The sequence below is a fragment of the Euwallacea similis genome, chromosome 12 (genome assembly GCF_039881205.1).
Source record: "Euwallacea similis isolate ESF13 chromosome 12, ESF131.1, whole genome shotgun sequence".
Classification (NCBI taxonomy): domain Eukaryota; kingdom Metazoa; phylum Arthropoda; class Insecta; order Coleoptera; family Curculionidae; genus Euwallacea; species Euwallacea similis.
The window spans coordinates 5,006,645-5,025,964 of NC_089620.1; the positions used below are offsets into that span (position 1 = coordinate 5,006,645).

A 19,320-nucleotide genomic window follows, 5' to 3' on the forward strand; every position below is an offset into this window, starting at 1 on the left:
TTGAAGTAGAAAAATTAGGAGAACATATAAAACTTACAGATCAAGAGAAACATAATTTGTATTGGGATTTCTTTCTTGGTAAAAAAGTACCAGATTATATAGAAAATGATATAGAAGCAGAAAACATTTATAAACAGTATATATTAAATGTTATAAATAAATTTAGAGATAGGTATGATAGAATAGCTATGACATTACCTACAATACTGGAATCCAAGGGAGTATATAATGCTTGTTATCTTAGGCGAGTTGGAAACAAAATTGCTTCAGGCGGCTATTACAAAAATGAATGTAGAGATGGTTCCGAATCATATAGTATGACTTTAGATTCTAGTATCCAAACACACATTAAGTATCCTTTGCAACTTGATGATACTGTCTCAAGGTTAGTTCCTATTATAGATGAGTATAATGTGGTTTGTGGGCCTATTAGTAATGATATATCGTTCAAAGTATATAATCGAACAACAAAAGGTGAAGAGTATAGTGCTAGTTACACCAGAACAGTAACAACAACAAAAACAAAATTTTTTTTCAAGAATTTCCCGTCTGCCTGTAGTAACATAATTATATATGAGAGAAAAAGTTCCCGTGGATATGGGCATATATATTATTTTCTTGCAGTAGGATGTTACTGTTCGTATAAAGCAAATACAGCACTTAGCAATGTTGAAGTTAAAAATGGTGTTGATTCTGCAGCTATGAAAGTTTTAAATAGCCCAAGTTGAGAAAGGATAGCAAGAGTGGGAATGTTCAAAAAAGTATACGCGTCAAGTTAAGGGAAAGTAGTATAAGGAAAAAGGGAAATGGTAAAAACTATTTTAGATAGTAAGCAATAAAGCTAATAGTTTATGGATTTTTCTAAAAAAATTATTTCATTTTAGATCAAAACTTCCTTGCATCTTCAAGAAGTAAGACATAATAGCTGAAGGAAATTCTGTAGACGAAAAATCATCAAAAAAGGTAATTCAACCAATTGTAGCTGGTGTTGTTGGTGCAATATTATTGGCAAGCGGTGCCGCATTGTATATCATGAAAATGCCTGCAGTAGCAGTGGTTGTGGGAATAGTTGGATTAACTTGCATAGGTTTTGCGCTGTATAATACCATAAATCCCAACACCAAGCTCGAGAAAGTGGAAGATGTAGAACAACTGGATCCACAAAATCTTAAAGCTAGTGGTATGCTTGAAAGACCATAAGCGCCAAGATAACCTCTTAAGAAGAATCTCTAAATCATTATGGCTATCACTTAACATTTTGAACAACTTCCCCTTAACTTGACGCGTATACTTTTTTGAACATTCCCACTCTTGCTATCCTTTCTCAACTTGGGCTATTTAAAACTTTCATAGCTGCAGAATCAACACCATTTTTAACTTCAACATTGCTAAGTGCTGTATTTGCTTTATACGAACAGTAACATCCTACTGCAAGAAAAGTTAATGCGGCTACAGCAAGTGAAATACATATTGCTAAATAAGGTATTGTTAAAATTGCACCAACAGCAAATGCCCCAGATAATAAAAAAGAAACAGAGGCGTAATTACCTTGCCTTCTACTATGAATGCTTACCTCCGAGAACTTTTTGTTTTTACCACTTAGCTCTTTAACTTGATTTCCCAGCTCGCTTTCGTTTTCAAGTCGTTCCTGTATACCATTTAACTCTTTACTTTCAAGTTTATTGTTTAACTCTTTGACTTGACCATCTTTACCTTTTAGTTGATTGTTTAAGTTTCTAATTTGACTGTCTTTTTCATCTAGGGTTTTTTGTGTACTCTCTAGACTGTTCTGCAGTTGAGTGTTTGCTTTTTCAGTAAGCTGAGTTACTATAGTCTTTAACGTGTCCTTTAATTGAGTATTTTCCTCAGTAAGTTGAGTTACCTGATCATTTAGCTTACTAATCTCTTCTCCCTTCTCTTCTAATCGACTTTTTTCTTCCACTTGGCTAGCCTTTTCTTTTAGTTCAGCGTTTGTTTTCTCAAGCCCCTTCATAGTATCACTAAGTTCAGTTACTTTCCTAGTTTTGCTTTCTAACGCTTCCCCTCTCTTTTTGAGCCAATCACTTAACTCTCCTATTTTGCTGTTCAGCACTTCCTCTTTCTCTGCAAGTTGAGATTTTAACCCCTCCGACGCTTTCCTTGAGAGTTCTGCCACTTCTTTCAGCCCAGCATTTGTTTCTTCAAGTCCCTTTATAGTACCGTGAAGCTCGCTTACTTCCCTAATTTGGCTATCCAGCTCTTCTTTTTTCTTTGCAAGTTCAGCGTTTATTTTCTCAAATCCTTTTCTAATATTTTCAAGTTGGGTTACTTGAGCAGTAAGATCATCAATTTTACTCGTAAGCTCTTCAGCTTTTGCAGCAAATTCTTGCTTTAGCCATCCTTCCTTCTCTGCAAATTGAGCTTGTGTATTTTTAGACTCCTCCAGCTTTTGGTTCGCAGCATTCAGCTCTTTATCCTTGCTGTTAAGTTTTTCAGTTTTTTCATCCAAGCTTTGCTGTGTACTATTTAGCTCATTTTCTAGGTGACTGTTTTCTTCAGTAAGTTTAACCACTTTATCATTTAGATCTCCAGTCTCTTGCGTTGCTTGCCTCAAATTCTTTTCTAATTGAGCTTTTTCATCCTCAAGTTGGCTTTTTTCCTGAGTAAGTTGAGTCACTTTACTAACTTGTTTATCCAATCTTTGTGTTAGTTCCCCTCTCTTTGCAAGCTGAGTTGTTATTCTTTCAAGTTCTTCAGTAAGTCGAGTTACTTCACTGGCTTTTTCTTCCTTAAGCTTTTCATTTGTGCTTTCAGATTCCTCTAGCTTTTGGTTTGCATTATTTAGCCCTTCATTTTTGCTTCCAAGTTGTTTTTGTAGACTTTCAATTCGATTATTTAGTCCTACTGCCCCATCTTTTAGTGTACTAGTATCCTGTTTTGCTTGTTTTAGATCTTTTTCTAATTGTAAAACATTTTCCTTTACAACATCTAGCTTTCTCTTATCCTCTTTGAGTTGGGTTTGTGCGTTCTCAAGTGTCTGAGTTTTTGCGTTCAAGGCTTGATTTACATCATACAGCTCTTTACTTCTGTTTTCAAGTTCTTCAGCGAGAGTATTTACCTTATTAGTTAGTTGATCTCTTTCTTCAGTAAGTGTAGCTACTTCACTAGTTTTTTCATCCAAACTTTGCTGTGCACTATTCAGCATTTGCTTTTTCTTTGTAAGTTGAGCTTTTGTTCTTTTAAGCTCATCTCTCTTTATTAGTTGATCTTGATTTTTTTCGTTAATTTTATTTAAGAGTTCTTTATTTTGACCTCGAAGTCGTACATTTTTAAGAAAAAATTTTACTGCCATTCCAAAATTTTCATTATTTAAATTTAAAATTTCCATTAGAGCATTCATTGCATCTGTATTGCCCTTTTCAATAGCCAAATGTAAAGGAGTCCTTCCCAGTCTATCTGTTGCCTTAATATCTGCTCCTCTGCCTATTAGAGCATCTACTATCTCTGTATTGCCATTTTGAGCAGCCAAGTGCAATGGAGTACACCCATCATCACCCACTGCATGAACCTTTGCCCCTCCGTCTATTAGAGTCTTTACTGTCTTTGTATGGCCATTTTTAGCAGCTATATGCAACAACGTAAATTGACTATCGAATATATAACTTATGTCAAATTTATTATCCTGCCACTCTTTATATGCGCCTGGATTTTCTTTTTCTAATTTCTCTTTTATTTTTTCAATTACGTTACTCTCGTTTAAGCCATTGTCAGCATTTATTGATATGTCTAACCACTGCTCATGTCTCATGATTCACACCTCAAACTATTTATTTTATTATACTATATAAAGTTCAGTAAGATTTGAAAGATTACCTTTAGCTAAGGTCCATGTAACATTTTACCGATACTGCATTCAATGTAATGTGTGTATAAACGTCTTTTAATCAATTCACACTTACTATCTACCTGCTCTTTCTCTAGCTTTTTTGGCAGCCTTTTCAACGTTTCATTTATTTCTGGATTTGTTTTCGTATCAGAAACCTGCTCAGACCTTGAAATATCTCTAGTTAACACACTTACCCCCAGCTTACAAAGATATTATGTACAACATGTAGCACAAATAAAAACTAGTGCAAGAATAATTTTTCTGACTTTGTTATTTTTTACTCCCATAAACTTCACCGACATTGATGTGCACGCCTCTGAGCCTACTATGCTTCTTCTCTTAATTAGCTATGCAAAAAAGCCTGCCAGATTAACTACATTGCGATTTACTAATTACTTCAATATCACTATCATCAGAATGTAAAGAGTTCAGTCAATGGCGTCAACTTAAGGACACATTTTAGACTTCTTTGTTGAAATAAAACAGAAACAAAAGTGCTGTTTATTGCACTCTTTGGATAATTTAATGATAAAAAATTTAGAGAGAAATTTTATACACAATCACTGATATTTTCCCTTAAGTTGACGCCATTGGCTGAACGGATACGAAAATTGAGTTGAATTAAAAATGCGGTTTGACACACTTTTTTGAACCATACGCGTCAAGTTAAGGGAAAGTAGTATAAGAAAAAAGGGAAATGGTAAAAACTATTTTGGATAGTAAGCAATAAAGTTAATAGTTTATAGTCTTTTCTAAAAAAATTGTTTCATTTTAGATCAAAACCTCCTCGAAAAGTAAATGTAACAAATAAGATACCCCTTTAAATGTTGCTATATTGGGCAATATTTCCTTAACTTGACGCATATGCTTTTTTGAACATTCCCGACTAGATCACTGATTAACTGCTCGAGATTGACCCGCTTGTTGAGCATAAGGTTGTTGGAGACTACCTGGCTGTTGACCAAGAGCAACCACAGCACTATGTCTTACATCTACCTCTACAAACTCATTACCAATTTTTATAAGGGAACCTTCATCTGTTGCACCTTTATTAAAAACAGCATATATCAGTTTCACTTTGCCGGCATCAGTAATTACCTTATACGCTTCACCTTCTTTATATCTTGTCAACTGGTCCTTAGCCTCTTTTTCTTTTTTATCTAATTCTCCTTTCTTAGCAAATTTTAGCTCTATTCCAACTGGAGGGTATTCTTCTTTTTCATCAGTAGCATTTATAACCAACATAACATCCAACTTCTCTCCACCACCTATTTGAAATTCAGTAATAACTTTTATATTATCGTCACCGTAGCTACTAAATAAACCATGCAATACAGCTTGAAATGTAGCCTCATTGCTTATTAATGATTTGAAAGGATGTAATATACGAGAAATTTCTTCAAATAGTTTTTTGTAATCATCATATTTACCAGATTTTATAGCTTTGCTCAAAGCTGCTTTAAATTTTTTATTTTCCATAATTGGAGTAAAATTACCTTGTAAAATTTCTTTATCTCTTTTGTATTTGTCCAATGAGTTATACGTATTTACTGTAATCCCCTTATTCTCATCACAGTACTGATCAAATGGATTCTTATTACTAGGTATACTGTATAAGTTACAGGTTATTTCTTGTATCTGTATGTCATTAACGTTTTGAATTCCTCTAATATTTTCAATAGGAATTCCTTTATTAGCTGGCACTCTCAATACAAATTTATTTTTTTCATTTATGTTGAGTATAAGCACCTTCTTACCTACAGTTAGCACTATAGTTGTAACACAATCCGCAATACTTTCTTTTGCTGCCTCTAAGCGTGTCTGTGATCCAGTAACCATTTTATCGTTTTGATCATAAATAAAAATATGTTTACCTAACTTTTCACGCTTAATAATATTAGGAATAAGTGCTAGTTGACCTAAGATCATTCTGCTGACATAATTAATATTATCACTTCCACCATTGCTCCAAACAATCCCATAGTAAAGATACTCTAGCTGTTTTCTTATCACCTCAGCATTCGCTGCTTCAGTGCCAAGTAACTTTTCTATTACAGAATTACCTTCTCGACTAAGAAAATTTTCTACATCAATTCCAACATTTCCATGATCAACCATTTCAAAATTTAATCCTACACAAATAGCTTCATTAGCTATAGTAATTATTCTTATAGAGTTAGAAAAAGAGCCCTTAACATAATCTTGTGCTTGCTTCAATGCTTTTATCACTGTACTTATCTCACCAGTACCTGCTTTAAGCTCAATAATAATGGGAATAGAGCTTAGCGACTTATCAGAACCGCGCACAAGTAAAATAATGTCTGCGTAACCTTTTCCAGCAAACAATTCGAGATAAAGTTTTAGATGAAAACGATACTTGAAATTCATCAAAAACCCAGCTAAAAAACCATGATAACTTGATTCTTTGCTACTAAATGGAATTTCTTCTTTTTTATACTTCTTATAAACATTTGTAATATAATCAAACACTTTTCCAGCGTTCTCTTTTGCTTTTTTAGAACTTTGATCATTCAATTTTGAAATTAAGCTCTCTAGGTTTTGCCGGTCTTGAGTCTTTTCTATTTCTGTAAAAATTTTTTGTGAATAGTCAGTCTTTTTACTAAAAGCTGGGTCAACCTTTCTATACTTTACTTTTTTTCCTGTAATTGTTATTTTATGCTCTTCTTTTTCATAGCTATCAAATAGCGTCAATTTTATCACTTGTTTTATTTTTTCTAATTCTTCTTCACTAAACTTTAGATGCTTGTTATTACTAGCCTCATCAGAAATTGTTATACACTTCAATTTCTTTTTACCAGTTAATACAACTATTTTTAAAGTTCTATCACCATCAAAACGAAAATAAAGTTTTTCGATACTAATTTTAGTAGCAAGTTCTGTATCTAATACAGTAGCAAACATACCAAAAAAGAAACTAGGGAAAAAGCCTGGCTTTCCAACTGAATGCAAAAAAGAAGGAGACTGACTAATAAATGACTGAAACCTTTCTTGAAAGTCTAAAAACTTATCTTTCGATCTATTCTCCATTAACAGAAGTTGTACCAATTCAAATGGCTTTACATTTCTTGGCATATGATTCTCCTATTTGCTATGGCCTAAAGATTTTATATTATATGGGGTATCAGTTGGACTGAGACTTGACTGTGGCAAAGTATCACCAACTTCACGAAGTGACTCTTTAGAAGCTTCTTCAGCTAATTTAGAAAATACTTGTTCTTCTAAGAAACTCTTTCTGCTAGTAGCTCTTTTTTAATCAAGACATAACCAAATTCACTAGCTTTCTTGCTTAGAGTCTTCACTATTTTTTCCTTATATAACTTTTCATAGTAATCAATGCCCTTCTCTACATATTCCTGTCCATACTTTAGCATACTATAAAAAATGCACGCCAATTTCCTAGCCGTAGCGGTAATCGCTTTCGGTGCTCCTAGTCGTTTTTTTAACCTTCTGCAATATGCACCAATCCCACCGTTGCTTCTTGACACACACTGGGCAGCCATCCTAAAAGCATTTGCAGCACGAGCAATAACTTTGCGAGTTCTCGTCCCAAATACTTTTTCCCCTGTAACTTTATTAGCAGGACTTAGCCCCAACCAAGAAGTAAAGTGCTTCTCTGATGGCCATTTATCGTGGTTCAAACCAACTTCTGAGATAATTGTTTGTATAGTTAGCACATCAAGCCCAGGAACTTTAGTAAAATCAATACCGGTTACTCTATACAGTTCTTCGTGTAAAGGAAAGTCTGGTCTGTTTTTTGAAAACCTATTCTTTATTTTGCTGCATCGCTTATTCTCGTCAGATTTTGTTTCAAATGTTTTGTAATATTGTTCGATGCTTTTGTCGCATTCTGCTATTTTTTCCTGATAAATATTATACAATTCAAATTCTTGCTTTAACACAAATAAGAGTTCCTTTCTGTAGTCGCCTTTTAGCGCTTTTGCCATGGTAGATCTATCATTTCTTATCCGTACATCTCTCAATTCTGATAATTTTTCAGGATTCCTTTCACCTTCAATTATTGCTTTGATAATTTGCATACCGGTCACTCCAGTAATATCACTTATGACTTTGTGTAATTGAACGTTCATTTGAATTAACGCTTTTTGCATACGTAGAATATGTGTGGATGCACTTTCAATCAGGTTGCTACGTTGCCTAACGTAATTACGCAACACACACATTTGATCATCAGGTCTAAACGACCCATGGAGTAATCCATAGCTGTGTAATTGTTGTAACCATTGACAGTCTTGAACGTCGGATTTTCTACCAGGCACGTTCTTAATATATCGTGCATTTACCAATTTTACCTCAAATCCATATGACTCAAGTATTTGAAACAAAGGAATCCAATATACTCCTGTTGATTCCATAGCTACTGTTCTAACTTTACATTTCTTTAACCACCCTGCTAAGTTATGAAGATCAACTGTAAAGCATCCAAATTTTTTGACACGTTGTTCATCTCTTCCTTCAGGTACACATACATAATGTACAGCTGAGCCGATATCAATTCCTGCTGTATCAGGATTCACTATTTCTAGTTTACTTTTTGCCTTTATCATGGTAATTATCCTACTATAACTTATAATGGAGAAGCACTTAAGCTTGGGACGGTTAGATTATACAATCTTCTAATCGAGGTAGTCATAATAGACTCCATCAGTGGTTTAACCGTTCCTCCAAAACCACGCTCCTAAACGAGCACTTAAGCACCATTGATCAGTCGGTTATAACTGCAGAAGTACTTCTTGATAAATTATATATAAAAATTGCTATGGAAGTGAAGAAATAGTTTCTTTCCGGTTTAACAAGATTTTTTTCTTGTTCGACGCTCCTAACTGCAACTTTTTGCCTCCATGAAATAACTGAATTTTTCTTAATACAGAATCTTTAACCTTTATTATCTCTTCATCACTCATTTCTTTGTTATTTACATGCTTTAATACCTCCTCTAATACTCCTTCTTTACTTCCTTCCTGTCTACTTGGATCCACAATTAAATTTGCTATTGTACGTGTAACTGAATAATCTACGAAAACAGGAAAAATAGACTGTTCTCCACAATCTTGGGTTTCATGTTTTACTATATGCTTCCAAACATTCATCATACATTTTTTTGTTTCCTCAGACAGATCTAAATTCTTCAATACTTGGTCTGATAATGAAGATAAAAAGATTGTGTAACGTTCACATTCAAGCTGACTAGACAATTGGCTTAATTCCATAAAAGAATCAAAACAATACTGATCTATTAGCACATTCAATACTGCATGATAAGTATTTTCCTTATAATCTCTATCTAGTAATTTTTTCTTTGTGCGACCCGAAAATCTTGTTTATGAATATCAGGAACAAGAGAAGTCGCGATTTTCGTGGCGGTTAAATTCCGTCTCTCTAGACATTGGAGTAACAGTGTGGCCCACATTTTGGAGAGTTGGCAATTCTTTAAAATGCAAGCATGGGACAGAAGGGGATAATTCTAAACTTAATAGAAGATCTCTCCAAACAAAGCTGAATATGGTTACGCAAGAAACCTGTGTTCGAACCGTCGTAAGGTCTGAATATGCGAAAGGAGTTGATACGCATAAACCAAAATGGTACGAGACAAAGGAGGAATCAGAGGTGAATAGGTCTGGTTTAAATGTTCTCAGTCTCCGGCGGAAAGCAGGAACCTACGTTCAGCGTGAAACGAAATCGTGGAACGGGATAACTATTATAGATGCTCTCAGTAGATTGAGTAGGTGGCCAGCCGTATGCTCTATAATGGAAGGATTGTCTCAAAAGCTAATGCCCAAGGTAATGTTTGGGATATGCTGACAGAGACACGATAGCTTGGAAGATAAAGTTGTGAATAACGGTTAATATGTTATGAACCAATTAAAAATTAGGTATAGATGGAATGAAATTCCCTGGCGTCAGTTAGAGAAGTCTTCATTTAAGCTGCAAAAACGAATTTATCGAGCTTCGCAAAATAATGATATCAAGTCGGTGCACAGGCTTCAAAAGTTACTACTCAGATCAAAGAGCGGAAAGTTCATGTCTGTTAGGAGGGTAACACAGGATAACCAAGGTCGAAAGACAGCTGGTATAGACGGAATCAGTGATCTTAATCAAGAGCAAAGATTAGACTTAGTTGAGTCTTTGTCATTGAATGAGAAAAGCAAACCCGTTAGGCGTATTTGGATTTCCAAACGTGGAAAAACAGAAAAGCGTCCGTTAGGAATACCTACAATAGCAGATAGAGCGAAACAAGCTCTTATGAAAATGGCACTAGAACCAGAATGGGAGGCAAAATTTGAGCCAAATAGTTATGGTTTTAGACCTGGTAGATCTTGTCATGATGTCTACGAGGCTATCTTCGAAGCATTGAAGAGAAAAACAGCATTTGTTTTAGATGCAGATATTTCAGGATGTTTTGATAATATCAACCACAGTGTATTACTAAAAAAGCTAAATACTACACCTACAATACAACGTATTATAAAGGGGTGGCTAAAGGCAGGTATGATGGAGAATAGTTTGTTTTATGCGACAGAAAGAGGAACGCCTCAAGGGGGAATCATTTCACCTTTATTAGCTAACGTTGCTCTTCATGGGTTAGAATACGACACAAAACAAGCTTTATCGAAAGACCTTTTTCAATATAAAAAGGAGAAGTCTGGAAAAGCATCATACATAAATACTCAGAAAATGATGAGTATTATTCGATACGCTGACGATTGTGTTGTTCTCCATGAGAGCAAGGACATTGTTCTTAAAGCAAAAAGTTTTGTAGAAGAGTGGTTGAAAAAGATAGGTTTGGAACTAAATTCATCAAAAACGTGTATAACCCACACACTAAAATCCTCAGGTAACAACCAAATAGGATTTGATTTTTTAGGTTATACAGTACGACAGTTTCCAGTAAACCATAGTAAGAAAGGATATAAACTACTGATTAAACCAAGTCGTAAGGCTCAAAAGAGACACGCACAAGTGATCCAAGAAAAGCTAAAAAGCATGCGTGGATTAACACAGGCAGCAGTAATTAACTGTCTCAATCCTATTATTAAAGGATGGAGTCGATACTACATTCCTGGTGTATCTCGCAAAGTTTTCGAACGTATGGATCATGATATGCACTACAAACTTTGGAAATGGGCATTATATAGACATCCTCATAAAGGAAAAGGTTGGGTTAGAAGAAAATATTTTCGTAAACATGGCAATGATATATGGCGCTTTAAGACACATAAAGAAGAAATTCTTGTTCGTCATAGTGACTTTCATATAAAGCGCTATACAAAGGTATCTGGAGTCAAATCTCCTTATGACGGAGATATGGTATACTGGGCTAGACGGTTAGGAAGATCACCTACCATGCCGCCACGAGTAGTAAAACTTTTGAAAGTGCAACGTGGTAAATGTGAGCTTTGTCAACTTTGGTTTCGCAGTGGTGATCTTATGGAGGTTCATCATAGAGATCAACAACGCAGTAATAATAGAAATGAAAATTTAGTACTACTGCACAGACATTGTCATGATGATATACATAGAGCGAGTTGTATATGACAAATACCGAGTTATTGAGGAGCCGTATGAGTCAAAAGGCTCACGTACGGTTTTGGAGTCAAGTAAAGAGGGGTGACCTTCTTTACTTAGATAACTGTTCATCATCCATTTTGGACAGGCAAAACTCTATAGTGTCTACTTCTTTGTAACCCTTTACTGCAGATAAAGCTGCTTCAATTAACAAATTATCTTTATCTTGACTAGAAATACTAGAATCATTGTGCAACTTATTATAGAAGAACTCTATACCTTCTTTCCAGTTTTTATTAGAATTTATCTGTATAGATTTTTGCAAACCTTCAAATGATTTATATTCGTTTAGTTTTCCAATCTGCTTATCAATAAGAAAAGACCAGAAAGCTTCTATAGGGGTAGTTTCTTCAATATTTTCCAATAATTCTCTTCTCAGATCATCATCAGATCCATTCTCTTCAAAGGCACTTCTCTTAAATCTCATAAATACTTGTTCAAATAATCCAGGAATCTTATCTTCTAGACAATATTTACATGCCAAGTAATGTCTATCTGCAAGATCAAGCGGATTTTCTTTTCCGTTTTTATTTTTTTCTTCAGTTAGCCTTTCACCAACAGCTTTATTTTTTAATTTTATTCCATCCCAACAAGAATTATCAGAGAATATATCAGAGAAAAATTTTAGTTTTTCCTCATCAAAATCTTCAATTAATTGAATATAAACCCTTAACCATCTTTCTACTCTAAGGTGTTTTCTCGCTTTAACTTGATTATCGTCGTCTTTAATAGCACCTTTTAATATATCAAGTATTTTATTGTAATTGTGATCTAAGCTAGATTCCATGCCCGCAACCCCATTTTGTATTTTAATATAAACTTTAGTCTAGTAAATTATCGTTGCCAAGCCAATCTTTTTCTCCAAACCTTACCACTGCACAACAGGAAATTTCTTGAGAGCCAAGTATGATATTTTCATTCTAATAATTAATTGTAAAACATTTTTATTTACGAGAAAATAGACCTTGTTGTAACTAAAGAAACGTCTATTTTAGTGCCACAAAAATTTGAATTATTGACTCTTCCTAAAATTGCAAAAAAGATCGTATATTTGTGAGAACAAGCCGCGTAAAAATAAGGTTATAAAAATAGAAGATTTAAATTGTTGCAACAAAGCTAAGCAAATTAATTCGTATATAAATGTGGCTAAAGTAGGCTAGTGTAGCTGATTTTGCGGTATAATAAAATTACTTTAAAGAAAAGTTCGCACGGATCTAGCGGTATACCAACTCACGCTTGCTGGTTTTTGTTGCTGGAAATGGTCGTATTATCTAAATTATTAGTAATATGCATCAAGGAGTTAATACTAATTCGTTTGGGAATAGCAGGAAAAATTAGGGTGACAAAAATTAAATTTAGGGTAGGTGAAAGATCTTATATTAATTCTGTTAATAGGCTTCTATTAAAAGTTATTCTATATAGCTAACATCTATATGATTATTTTTTATAGAAAATACGTGCATTATGAAAAATGTTATGTTATAGTAGGTGAAAATTTTCTATAGCTAGAGGAATTTGGCTATATAGTTAAAGTCAGAGATACTTGACGGGGAGTTAATCTTGCTTCCTTTTCGACGGTGATCACGGTAAGAAAGTCCATTATCATTAACTTTTTGGTACGTGGGTTGTATGTTTAAAAATAAGAGCCATATCGAAGGGACAAGAGTTCCGATGCGATAGAACGTTTTAAATGAAATGACTCAATCTGCTAAAAAATAGCTAGCTTAAAGAATATTACAAACAAAATAAGGGGTAAAATTTATGCAGTCTTATCAAGAAAAGGATATTAAATCTAATTCTGAATCCGATCAATTTATTACTAGAATGCCTATTTCTATTCTAGACAAAGAGACAAAGCATATAGAAAAAGATGAATCTGAAAAACTTTCAGCATTAAGGGAGAAAATTCCTGAAGGCTATAAAGTAGGTGCTGCTGTAGGTGCAGGAGATTGCTTTTTTGATTCTGTTGCTCAAGGATTGAATGAACTAAAAAGTAACAGTCTGATTACAAGTAGTAAAAATTTTGATGTAAAATCATTGAGAGAAGATTGTGCAGATTGTGCTAACAAATACGAAAATGAAATCATAGGGGATGCAGAGGGAGGAGGCTATTTTGTTGCACAGAAGAATGTTGCTTTTTTTGAGCTTGGTAATATACAAGATAGAAAAGGAAGAGATGTTCCGGATAGGGGCAAGACTTTTAATAAGTATTTAGAAGATATCAAGAAGATAGCCAAAGAAGAAGAGTATTCCATATGGGGCAGACCTGAGATTGAAGGAAGGATTATATGTGAGAGGTATAAGGTTCAAATCAAAGTTATAGAATTGCGTGAGGAACCGGTAGATGGGTTACATATTACTACAGGTAAGGTAGGCACAGGTGGTAATGTTATTTATATAGTGAATTACAGAAACCATTTTGTACCACTTCTTAGTAAGATTGAAGAAGATATTAAAGAAGATAAGGAAGTTGCTAGGGAAGAGGTTTATGGTGTAGTAAATAAGAGCAGCCCTTCTTTACTTGAAGATACAAGAAATTATGGTTTTGGTAAAAGTCCAATTAATACTGAAGGTTCCTCTTCGTGCAAACAAAGTAGTAACCTACGTAGTAAACAAGCAGAGCTTCCTATTTTAGGTCATCTAGAAGATCTAACTAGTAGATCGAATGCAGTAAAGAATTTAGCCAAGGAAACAAAGGAGAAGATCGAAGAAAAGACCTCAACAAATAAATGTACTCGTAGTAGTCCAGTATTCTGTTGTAACGAGTTTAAAAGATGTGATTTAGAGAATGATGGAAGGTCTTTGGAAGGCAAGTTCAATGAAATAATTAAAGATTTAAAGGAAAATAACCATACAAATCTGGGAGATGTAAAGCTAATACATGGCAAGGGAAGCATTAAGTATTTTCGGGCTAAATTAAGTGATAAGGACAGATTATTATTTAAGGCTATGAAGTGTGGTGACAAAGATGTTTTTGTTATTTTAGAAGTGATTCTGAATCATGATTACAGAAAGTCAAAATTCTTAACAGATGAAAAAAAAATTAAAGACATAAAAATAATAGATCAAGACAATAAAGAAGTTTCTGATAATGCAGGTATAGAGGGGATTGAAGATGCTCCACAAGTTCGTTGGTTAGGTAAATTTATTACTCTCAGTGCAACACAAGAAAATATAGTTGAAAATGCTGGAGGAAAGTATAATTTACCTTTAATTGTTAGTGGATCTGCTGGTAGTGGAAAGACATCAGTGGCTTTGGAAAAGATTAGGAAGATAGAAGAGGAGTTCAAGGAAGGGAAAATTCTATATATCACCAAATCCGAGAATCTTATAAAAAAATCAAAAGAATTATATGAATATGCATACTATGATGAAGTTGCTAAAGAAGAAAAGACTGGTGTTCCAGAGCAAATTGAGTTCTTATCTGTTCATGAGTTTATAGAAAGGGTAACAAAGGAAGATAGAAAGCGTGTAGAGGGAAAGAGGCCGATCAATAGAAATGCATTTTTGACGTGGTTCGAAGACATATGCAAGAAAAAGAATTTTTGTGAATACAAAAAAGACGGAGATAAAATATTCGAAGAATTTACAGCTGTGATAGCTGGGGGAGGCTTAGGAGAAAAGCAATATGAAGAGTTAGGGAATAGACAAGCTACGTTTCTTGAAAGGCAAAGAAACAGTATCTATGGTCTTTTTAAAGAATATAAGAAATTTATAGAAGGAAGTTCAGAATATTATGAGACTAGTCTCATCGCTCATGAGTTTGTTGAAAAGGTACAGGCTGATTATGATGCAGTTGTTGTAGATGAAGTGCAGGATTTGACTGAAAGCATATTAAAGCTGATATTGAAGAGCTTAAAAGATAAAAGTAAGAGTAATTTTTTATTATGTGGTGATGTTAATCAAGTGATACATCCAAGTTTTTTCTCTGTATCTAGGTTAAAATCTTTTCTCCGCAAAGGTAATGGCCATGAATTACGAGTTTGTACTCTTGAAAAGAACCATCGTAATAGCAAACAAGTTATTGAATTAGCCAACCGTATACTACACCTTAAGAATTATTGTTTTGCTTCAGAAGATAAAATGACAGCAGATGAAAAAGAAGCTTTTTTCATGAAGAGTGATACTGAAAAAAAGGTAATGTTGGCTTTATTGCTAAGGGTGAAAAACAAGAAATAGCAGGAAAAGTATCTGAGTCCACAAATTGGGCTGTTTTAGTCCTGAATGATGAGGGTAAAGAAGATGCTCGAAAATTGTTTAAAACTCCACTTGTGTTTAATATACATGAAGCCAAAGGCTTGGAGTTTAAGAATGTGATTCTTTACAAGTTTACGTCCGATGAAGCTTATAATAAAATATGGAATGTAGCATGTCCAAGTAAAGGTCAGGGGAAGGTTAACGATACTATTAAAAAAATCCGTAATTCATTTGATGAAAGGAAGGTTAACCCTTCAAGACCTAAGGATAAGGAAGATAAATCTTTTGAAGAGCATAAATTTTATATGAATGCTCTGTATGTTGGAGTTACTCGCGCTATTAGTGATGTCTATATCATAGACGATGAAAAACAGTGTAATTTATTGAAAATAATAGAACCAAAGGAAAAGGGTGGTGTAGATATTAAGAAAGAAGAATCTAGTCCTGAAGAATGGAGAAATATGGCACTACGTTTAATAGGCGAAGGAAACATAGAGCAAGCTAAAAATATAGCAATAGAAAAGTTGCAGGACAAAAAGAAATATGTTCAAGAGATCATAGATGCATTAGAAGCTAAAGGACACCGTGTAGGAGCCGTGGCAAATACTGTAGTACAGTCTCCTTCAGACAAGACTCGTAGTGTTGAGGGTACAAGAAGAAAAGTGAAGAAACAGTTAGAAGTGGAAAAAGAGTTGATTGCTGCTACTAAAGATGGTCATACGGAGACAGCAAAGAAATTAATAGATGAAGATGTTAATGCAAAGGATCTAAAAGAGCAGACTCCTCTGCGGTTAGAAGGGAAAGAGCGCGTTACGAAATTGAAAAAAGAGGGAAAAGCATTTGACAAAACAATCAGAGGATTAAAGGACGAAGCGGTTGATAATTTGATGAAATCCATGAAGCCAGGAGAATTTATGAGTTTTAAAGATGATGTGATTAAGGGTATTTATGTTGAATATTGTGTTCTGGAACTATTCGCTATGGCAATTATGAGTGTGTTTGAGCCCAAAGTTAAAGAGAGACATACAGCGTTTAATAATAAAAATGGTAGAAGTTTACCTGAGGAAGAAATCACAAACGAATTAACAGCTATTGTTGCAGGGAAGCGGCGTTTAATGCAATGTAAAAAGATTAGGGACGGTGCAAAAAATCTTGTAGAAGGGGTATTTGTAAATATTCTAGAGTTGCCCGATAAAAAACAAGTGAGCAGAGACAAAAAATATCGATTGCAACTATTACAGGAAAAATTCAAAAATCCTATACGAAGTATAGAGGAAAACATAATGAAACAATTAAAAGAACTTGTAGATGATTATTCAGAGGAGGAATTAGATTCAAGACTTGATGAAATTTGCCAAGCGTTGGAAAATAATGTAGCGAAGTTGAAGGAGTACATAAATCAAGAAGAGCAAAAAATTAAACAAGAAGAAGTGAAAGCGAGTCTTTTATCCCTTTTTCCAAGTAAAGAGAGGGTTGATTTAGTTGCACGATCGCAAGAATGTTTATCAGAGAGAGCACCTTTAAAGATCCATTTTAATAAATTGGTCCATAAGCTAGAAGATTGTAGAAAGAAAGTCGAAAATCTTTCTCAGGAGTAGTTGAGCTATTCTGAATTTGAAAAGCTTAGGGATGAAGCTATAGATATTACAGGTAGATTTGAAAAATTACTGCAGACCTATGGTCATATATTTAAACAGTCTGCTAAAAATCGAAGAAAGATTGGGCAAAAATTTGATGTAGTTGACCTTCTTCTGCTGCCTGGAATTGGGGTTGATGCTAGGGATGAAGAAGGCTTTACTTTTTTACATGTGGCAGCAGAAAATGGTCTTAAGAATATAGTTGACTCTTTTCTGCAGTGTGGAGCTGATGTTAATGATATGAGTAAGAAAGGTATTACTCCTTTACATCTAGCAGCAAAAAATGGTCATAAGGATGTAGTTGACCTTCTTCTGAAGAGAGAAGCTAATGTTAATGTTACTGCGAGTGGTAGTGTTACTCCTTTACATGTGGCAGGGGAGTGTTAAATAAACTGTGTCAAACCGAAAAACAAAGTAATAATTGATATAAAAAAATGGAGGTTTGACATGAGTCAAAAAATAGCAAATAGAACTAACGGATTGGTAGATTACAAAGAACTAGAATCAAATATTTTATCATCTATCAGAGAAGGTAAACCGCTAACAGGAAGGGGTGGAGCATTAACACCATTGATAAAAAGGCTGTTGGAGGCAAGCTTGGAAGGTGAAATAGAAAATCACTTATCAAATGAAGATGAAGAAATGCGAAGACTTTGCGCACAAGTGCAGGGTCGTTTGAGCTTTTAACGCCAAGAGATAGAGAAGGAAGTTTTGAACCGCAAATAGTCAGAAAAAGACAAACAAGCCTACATCCAGAGCTTGAAGCAAAGGTATTAAGTACATTTGCCAGTGGTATGGGCTATAGAGATATAGCGTCACATGTCGAGGAAATTTATGATCACAAAATATCGGCAGCAGAGATATCCAGCATTACTGATAAACTGCTACCAGTAATCAATGAATGGCGCAACCGCCCGCTGCAAGCGATTTATCCAATAGTTTTTATGGATGGAATGTTCTTTAAAGTGAAAGAAGATGGACGTTGTGTAAGTAAATGTATGTACAATATATTAGGTATAGACCAGAATGGCAGAAAAGAAGTTTTGGGCTTTTATTTAGCTGAAAGCGAAGGAGTTAACTTCTGGTTAGGGGTGCTAAATGACCTCAAAGAAAGAGGGGTAGAAGATGTTCTAATTGCATGTGTTGATGGTCTAAAAAGCTTTCCTACAGCAATAAACAGCGTATTTCCTAACGCAGAGGTACAGCTATGTATCGTGCATCAAATAAGGAATTCACTAAAATATGTATCGAGCAAAGATGTAAAAGTTTTCATGAATGATTTGAAAAAAAATATATCGTGCTACAAGTAGAGAAATTGCTGAGAATTACTTACTTGAGCTGGAAGAAAAATGGGGAGAAAAGTATCCATTGGTTGTAAAATCGTGGCAGAACAATTGGGAAAATTTGTCTGGTTATTTCAAGTATTCTGGCCCTGTTAGAAGCCTAATTTATACTACCAACCCAATTGAGGGGTTGCATAGACAGATCAGAAAATTCACTAAAACTAAGGGTTCATTTACCAGCACAAATGCCTTGTATAAACAGGTATATTGTGCTATAAAGAAAGCAGAGGAAAAATGGACTATGCCTGTACATGACTGGGCGTTAACCATCTCTCAGCTTGATACTTTCTTTCCTGGTAGATTGAAAATTGAGTTGAATTAAAAATGCGGTTTGACACAGTTTATTTAACACTCCCTTGGGCAATCCACTTTCAAATCTAACACACATCTCAGTGATTATAATATCCAATTTTTGATCATGTTGTTCTACAGGTAAATCTTTACAATATTGTTTCTCATAGGCTACACCTATAAATATTTTTCCAAGCGGCCGTAATTTTTTTATCATTGTATCATACCAACCACCGCCAAAACCTAATCTATTAAAATGATCATCAAAAGCAATAACAGGAGTAATGATTGTGTCGGGAATTACATCTTCATTTGTTTCGTTCCATTCCTCAAATTTTAGTAACTTATTTTTATTAGGAATTGCTACTTTATAATCTAAATC

General features: G+C 34.4%; 2 protein-coding genes across 2 annotated transcripts; one reads left to right on the top strand and one right to left on the bottom strand.

Annotated features, from left to right (window-relative positions):
• Positions 1-1,324: 1,324 nt before the first annotated feature.
• Positions 1,325-3,787, bottom strand: LOC136412511 (putative leucine-rich repeat-containing protein DDB_G0290503). The gene is made up of 2 exons (XM_066395583.1): positions 1,549-3,787; positions 1,325-1,473 (listed from the first exon to the last, which is right to left on the bottom strand). The coding sequence occupies exons 1-2, from the start codon at positions 3,785-3,787 to the stop codon at positions 1,325-1,327; spliced, it is 2,388 nt and encodes a 795-aa protein (XP_066251680.1).
• A 5,970-nt stretch (positions 3,788-9,757) lies between these two features.
• Positions 9,758-11,440, top strand: LOC136412512 (protein YkfC-like). The gene has a single exon (XM_066395585.1). The coding sequence runs from the start codon at positions 9,758-9,760 to the stop codon at positions 11,438-11,440; it is 1,683 nt and encodes a 560-aa protein (XP_066251682.1).
• Positions 11,441-19,320: the final 7,880 nt, after the last annotated feature.

Bases quoted from the DNA above. Each gene is read 5' to 3' on its own strand.
- LOC136412512 (XM_066395585.1), top strand. From the start codon at position 9,758: ATGAACCAATTAAAAATTAGGTATAGATGGAATGAAATTCCCTGGCGT.
- LOC136412511 (XM_066395583.1), bottom strand. From the start codon at position 3,787: ATGAGACATGAGCAGTGGTTAGACATATCAATAAATGCTGACAATGGC. The intron at 1,474-1,548 runs GTAATTACGCCT...TACCTTATTTAG, and splicing joins CATTCATAGTAGAAGGCAAG to CAATATGTATTTCACTTGCT.